The sequence below is a fragment of the Humulus lupulus genome, chromosome 2 (genome assembly GCF_963169125.1).
Source record: "Humulus lupulus chromosome 2, drHumLupu1.1, whole genome shotgun sequence".
Taxonomy (NCBI): Eukaryota; Viridiplantae; Streptophyta; class Magnoliopsida; order Rosales; family Cannabaceae; genus Humulus; species Humulus lupulus.
Window position 1 is genome coordinate 23630379 of NC_084794.1, and position 7625 is coordinate 23638003.

The 7625-nt window shown below is 29.2% G+C and overlaps 1 protein-coding gene across 1 annotated transcript; it reads right to left on the bottom strand.

The window, feature by feature from the left end:
- Nucleotides 1-4932: 4932 nt before the first annotated feature.
- LOC133817497 (1-aminocyclopropane-1-carboxylate oxidase) lies at nucleotides 4933-6815 on the bottom strand. Its single transcript, XM_062250037.1, has 4 exons — nucleotides 6604-6815; nucleotides 6275-6501; nucleotides 5646-5982; nucleotides 4933-5441 (listed from the first exon to the last, which is right to left on the bottom strand). The coding sequence occupies exons 1-4, from the start codon at nucleotides 6712-6714 to the stop codon at nucleotides 5148-5150; spliced, it is 969 nt and encodes a 322-aa protein (XP_062106021.1). The 5' UTR covers nucleotides 6715-6815; the 3' UTR covers nucleotides 4933-5147.
- Nucleotides 6816-7625: the final 810 nt, after the last annotated feature.

A 7625-nucleotide genomic window follows, 5' to 3' on the forward strand; every position in this document is an offset into this window, starting at 1 on the left:
TCAATTATAAGGAAAATAAAACTAAAATACAATCCTAATACAACTAACCAATTTTGTAAAAAAAAAACAGCAACTTGCCAATCATTTTAAAAAAAAAAAACATCATGCAATACAATACAACGAAATTACGAAATTTCATACTAAAATTTTAAAAATTAATATTACAAATATAAACCGATCGACATCATGCAATACAACGAACACATAAATTCGATGTCCATATTCTACGATCCCTTTTTGTAAGAGAGTTTTAAAATCTCAGGTAAGAATGTCAAAGCACTTTAATTTAGTAAGAACAAATAATATTTATTAAAAAAAATGGTGCCACAATCTTTGAATCAATAAGCATATATTATGTGATTTTAATGACTTTCTTTGGCTAAAAAAACATCATAATCACTTGCATTTTCTTTCATACTAACCACTAATAAGGAATACCGTAATCAGTTCTTTATTGAACTTTTCTTCTTCACTAACCCTTTTTAAAAATTACAACTCATACTTTCTTTTTATTTTTTATTTTTGCTAAAACTCCCCCTCGGTCAACAAAATAATTTAAAATTACCAAAAAAATAAATTAATTCTCTATAAACAATGAAAGAAGTCAAATAAACAAATATGAAATGGAAGATTGTGAGGGAAAATATATATGTTGTGATAATTTTTAAGTTATTTAAATGTGTAATATTTGTTTTATCTTATTAGTTTGTCAAATTTGTAGGTTTATGTTTGTCTGGTGAGTTTTTTGGTGTAGGGTTGTTAAATTTCCATTTTGATTTACTTATTTTATTCTACTTTATTGACCAAACGTAGGATGATTTGGCAAGAAAAAAAAATATTCAAATCAAAATTTAATATTGAATTTATGAAAAAGAATTAAAAATACTGTTATTATGTAATTGTCTATATAAATATATCTTTAAATAGAAAATAAGATGACCAGTTTGATAGAGCTACAACTTATTCAACAATCAGATTTAGTTGAGCTATGGGTAAAAGAAGCTGAAGCATAAAAATATTGTAGGTTTGGTAAATTATAATTTAAAAGTAATATGAAATACAAAAATTATATTATAATGCTTGAAAAACTCTATATTTAGAGTATTTTGTTAATATAAAATTATTAAAATATCTAATGAGTAAAATCATATATATTTTAATAATTTATATAATAAATAAGTAAATACATAAAATAAAACTCTCAAGGTGGGTTGTTTCAGCATAAGATTCTAGATTTAGTTTTTGTATAGTAGGGTGGACAACATCCAAATTAATCCAGATACAAAAAATTGGATATAAAATTACAATTGGATTGGATTGTATTTGAATAATTTGATTTCAATTGGATTGGATCAGATGGCAGATGAAACTGTCAAAATCCAATTAAAAACCGATCAAATCAAATTACATACAAATATATATTAAAATATCTAATTATTTATATTTCTTTAAATATAATCAAAATATATTTATATTCCTTTTAATACATTATTATGGCTAACTATTAGTCTTCCCTTATATACTTTCACATCTAAAAGGAGAAAACACTAAAATTATGCATTCATTCTCCTCATTCTCTCTCATTTTCAATACTACTTCAAGTTTTTAGTTGTATTAAACTTGTAAGATTGATAACTTTATATAATTTGAACCTAAATAAATTGTATTGTTTAGTTTTTAAGTGATTTTTTTTTTTTGTATATTTTTTAGTTAATATTAAAAATCAAGTTCGAAAAAAAATATCAGGTTCCAACTCGAAACCCAATTAAAAAACCGAACTAATCCAATTACTAATTGAATTGGATTGAATTAAATGAAGATTTTCAAAATCCAACATTTAATTGGATTGGATTAGTACAAAAATGTTGGATTGGATCAGATGCTCACCCTACTCCATAGCTTTATTGCATAACTTTTTTCAAAAACAACTTTCAATTTTTCTAAAAACTTTACCAAACTCATCCATAATTAGACTATTGACACCCCATTTGTTCACTACTCACCTTTATGATTTATTGTCAAATATATTATTTTAATAAATTGACATAATTATCCTCATCAATTATTAAGAAATTAAAATGAATTATTTAGCACATCCAAAAATATATATATATAATACCAAGACTGCCTTTGGGTTAGATAGATTAACTCCATCTATCTTAAGGAGCAAATCATTTGGAGTATTCCTATTAAGCAAGAAATGAGCTAGTATTTTAAGAAGCTTCTGAGGCTTAGACAAGTTACTGATGAAGTTTCTTTGAGGCAAGCTGAAAAGGGAGATAAATTTCGAGTTAAACAATTTTATACCTCTCTTATTTCTGCTCAAAAAGTTGTGTATGCTGAAACTGTGTGGAATAAACTCCTAGTGCCCAAGCATATATTCATATATTGGCAGGTTTTTAACCCTCATCTGCTCACCAGAGATCATTTGAGCCGTTTTCATGCCTATCCCTACTGCTCTTTGCCCTGTTTGTGTCTCTGAAAATGAAACTCACAGCCACCTATTCATGAACTGTATCTTCTCCAGAAAAATATTTGGGGAAATTAGTAGCTGGCTGGGCGTGTTTCAGTGGTCGAATTCCTTCTTGGAGCTTCAGCAATGATGTTTGACAGCTGTTAGTGATCTGAAGAACCAAATTATTAATGTTGTAATATCTGCAACAATGTATTTTGTTTGGAAAAATCGAAACAAATGTATCTTTGAATCTGTTTGTAGTTCAGCTAGAAGTATTAGCTTGGAAATTAGAAAGGTTGTTAAATGTAGAATTTTGGGTTTGGGTCCTCATAAACTTAGCAAAAGGGACAGGTATTTGCTTAATGTTGTAGAGGGTTGGTAGTTGTATTTTTGAGTGCAGTTGCTGCTGTTGCAGGCAGCGGTTTGGCTGTTTAGAAGCTGTTGCTTCTTTCTTTGCTTTGTATCTTGTTTGGTTTTTGAATAAAAGTTTTTCTCTTGTTCAAAAATATATATATATATAATACGTCACTTATATATTAATTCATTTATTATCTTCTTTTAAAAAAATATTTTTTAATCGAGTAAATGGCGGCTAAAATATCCAATGTTTTCAAAATATTGTACTTTTATACCCAATATTTTTTTGTGTGGTAAATATACTCAATATCTTCAAAATGTAACACTTTTATACCCAAACTTTTTTTTCTGGTAAATATACCTAATGTTTTTAAAATGTCGCACTTTTATACCTATTTTTAAAATTATTTTGAGAAATAATAAGAAAGTGAAGGAAAAAATATAGGATTTTAGTTCTTTTTAAAATTTTAAATTATTTTCACTTTCAAAATAATAAAAAAAATTAAAATTAGTAAAATTAATCAAAATAATTAAACTTATGTTTTTCCTTTACTTTTTTTAAAAAAAACTTATATTTTAAATTGATGAAAATATATAAGTTTTTAATTATTTTAAATCATTTTTATTAATTTTAATAAAACATTTATTAATGTTTAATTTTAAATAGTTATTTTGATTTGAGAAAGAATAAGAAAGAGAAAATAATTTAAAATTTAAAAAAGAATTAAAATTCTATATTTTTCCTTCATTTTCTTATTATTTATCAAAATAATAAAAAATAGGTATAAATGTGCAACATTTTAAAAACATTGAGTATATTTACCGCTAAAAAAAGTTTGGGTATAAAAGTGTGACATTTTGAAGATATTGAATATATTTACTGCAAAAAAAATTGGGTATAAAAGTTCAACTTTTTGAAAACATTAAGTATTTTAGCCGTCATTTAGTACTGTAATTTTTACAATTATAAAAATTTAACTTTGTAATTTTACAATTGAATTTACTTATAATCTTGATTCTAATAAGATAATTTCTTTTTATTTTACATCATTTATATTTATATTTGTTCTTGTCTTGAGATAAAAAAAATATTAATAAAAATTGTGATTGGTTTTTTTATTCTTAAAAAATATTATCTTTTTAATTGAGGGTGTAAACAAATTTTTTTTTTAAAAACAATAAATAATTTTTATAGAGGTGAAATTATAATTTTAATTTGTTAAAAAAAATTATATATAAGATATTCATGTAGAAAAGGTTGGGAAGAGAAAAAAAATGTATGTATGGAAACACCCAATTCCAATAAATGGAGTAACCATAATCCTATAAATATGTTAACACCATCATGTGGATCACCATGTGGATTATCATGTGGATACTCTTATATATTAGAAAAAAAACTTTATTCATAATTAATAAGAGTTTTATACAAACTAAAATAAATTTATAATGTGAATAAAGAATCATCCAAACTCCAAAGTCTATAAAACAAACAAAGCTCTCAAAAAGAAAAAAGAAAAAACGTGAAAAGCAAGAGGCATGGGCATGATAAATGCTTGCGTAATGGAGTGAAAATGTTCCATGAAAATAACACTTGCATCTCCCAAATTGTAGTTAATTCCTTATTTTTTAATTAAAAATAACACTAAACTTTCTTTTAAAAAAGTAATATTAAGAAACTTGATTCTAACTTTGAATGAATACTTTATTGTTCAATATCGGTTATACAAAAATTAGAAATGTAGATGACTCCTGGTGTTTGATACTTATTATTATAAAACAAAATTTAATGATAAGTACTAAAACTTGGTTAGCTTTCTCTTCTATCCTATTAAAATAATGTAAGGCTAAACTTTCAGTTATTTCTCCATATTATTTTTTTTCTTTTTCCCACTACATGAATAGAATAGTATAACCTATACAAACAGTTACAAAATTAGTATATGTTTATTTAATTAATTAATTAATTATCCCTCTTTCAAGTAATGTTTTTATCTTTTATTGGTTATTAACTTATGGGGACAGCCTATGACTTTTTGAGATCTACTCCCCACTTAGCCATAACGAAAACTAAGGGAAAGAATTGTAATGAAAATAAAAGAAGAATAGATCGAAAACAGTAAACAAAACCTTTTATCTTCAAATATATTATTAACTTGCAACTTTAGTTACCTTTCTACAAAATAATAAAATTAACACCAAACCCCCCCCCCCCAATACCATCATATTTATATATCAAAGGATTAAAACATGTTACAACATGGCTAGAAGATAGAAAACACCCCTTTTTTTTCTTGTTATTTTATTTTTATTTTGCTAGTACATATTGTATAATTCAAGCTGTGGCAATTGGGCCCAAGCTGACATTAGCTTCCACAGCTTTCATGGCCTCAAACCTTGGCTCCTTGGGTTGGAACTTGACTGTAGTGTACAGCTTCATGTAATCTTCAAAAACAAATTTTGGGTAGACTTGGTTTTTCTCTTCAGCTTCTTTCTCCACCAGAGCTGGTGCTGGGTAGATAACAGCGTCACTACCAGGATTGTAAAATGAGGCTATAGACATACGCGTACCATCTGTTTGTGCAATTACCCTGTGAAGAACACTCTTGTATCTTCCATTGGTGATCACCTGAAAATCCCAAAAAAAGAAATGACTTGTATTAGTATTCTCATCATGACTTGCGCTCAAAAGGGTACTAGATAGGGGGCTTAGATATTCATTTTATTGGTTGGGATTATATGCTCAAAAGGGTCCTAATTAGTGGACTTAGCTATTTATAACTTTAGTGGTTTGGTTATGTCAATCAAACAGTGATTTTGAAAATGATTATACCTCAAGTTGGTCACCAAGGTTGATGACAATAGAGTGGCGCATAGGAGGCACATCAATCCATTTGTCATCCTTGAGAAGCTGGAGGCCGCTGACCTTGTCATCCTGGAAGAGGAGGATGATGCCACCGGCGTCGGTGTGGGCCCGGAGACCCTTGATCAAATCAGGTTTGGGGCAAGGAGGGTAGTTGCTGACCTTGGTGCCAAAGGTTGGGCTGCCTTTTGGTCCATAAAAGGCTTTTTTCAGGTACCCTTTTTCTAGTCCAAGATTCTCACATAGCAGGTCTAAGAGAAACTCTGCTAGTTTCTCCAACTTCTGAGCAAATTCCCTCATGATTTTCCTGCATTGTTGGTAAGAGATGTCAATTCTCATACCCCACTTTTTACTTTTAAAAATTACAACTTTATGTTATGTTTGTGGATATTCCCAAGTCAAGTGTTACTATTTACTGATCTGCCATAAATATTTTACTCAAAACGAATCAGAAGAATAGTCAATCCAATTAAATTCAATGGCCACTCTTAGCAATGTAAATATGCATATACAGTGGTCAACAATACTTCTGTTAAACAGAGGCTTTTTAGGAGAATTTCTGAGTTTATATCAGAAAAAAATTGAGCCATTTTTTTTACCTATACTCATCATCAAGATCTGGGATCTCAGCTATGTTTGAGGCAGGAAGGTGGCGCAAGTAAAAGGTGCTTTCCCAATCAATGTCATTGACCTCAGCTTGCACAGCATCAAGACCTTTGCTTGCCACCAGCTCCTTGAACCTTTGCTCCATACACTTTCTGTAGTGCTCTTTTGTCATCCTCTCAACTGTGTCCAAAAACTCATGGGGTATGCCATGATTCACAAGCTGCAAAACAAGGTAGCATGAGTATTGTTTTGTGGGTGTATATCTATATATACATATACATATAGCATAGGGAAGAAGTTATCATTTTGTACGTATAATTACCTCAAAGAAACCCCAGTTTTCACAGGCTTCATTGATTTGCCCCATTATTGAGCTCCTCTCCTCACCATTGACCTTCTCCAAATTAATAACTGGGAAGTTCTCCATTTCCATCTGTGTTTGACTGATGAGTTTTTTCTACTACTCTCTTTGTGCTTCTCTCTCTCTTTCTTAAACAAGGTTAGTTTCTTAATGTGGAGTTGGAATTTGGTGTTGAGTGTTGTGCTATTTATAGAGGTTTGGAGTGGAATGCGGATACAAAATTATTTGACTCTCGGTGGAGGGTGGGTCTAGGTTGGGCGTACAAATCCTAATTTTTTTTTTATTTAATATTTTCTTTGAAAATAAAAATAAAAATTGTTAAAATAAAAAGGTTTCGGTGTGGTGGGCCCAAAGTTCTTTGGTTTAATTAGGCCCACAAACCCTTGGCAAAGGTCACATTTACCTTGCAAAGCCATCCTTCTATTCTATTCCACTTTGCCAGGTGTTGGCCCACCTTGGTGGCTATCAATTCTTTGAAGCTTTGACCAATTAGAGAAAATACAAATCATATTTTTCATTTTATGCATTTGTACCATTTTTTCCACTTGCACGCCTTGATGTTGATGAAGGTTATATCTTGGAAGATGCCAATCTATTTGGACTCACAAACAGCATTTTTAACCCCTAAATTATTGAATCTTTTATGACATGGACCTGTTAGGCATGCCCTGCTGTGTCCCTAACTTGTTACCCTTATACCCTTTTGATATAATTTATTTGTTAACAATAGAGAAAAAGAAGAAATATATTGTGAAGGAGAAAACTGAAAAATTAATCAGACAATATTCTAATGTGGGTACTTTTGGAAATTACTAATTGTGGTAGACCCAAAAAAGAAGATAACTTTGGTCCTTAATGTGGGAGACTAAAAAGAAAGAAGCATTTGTGAATACCCACTACTTTATTATATGATGGGTAAGCCCTCCAAAAAAGAAGGATCTAGGCTATTGTTCTTTCCTTTTTCTGAATGATATTGCAGTTAG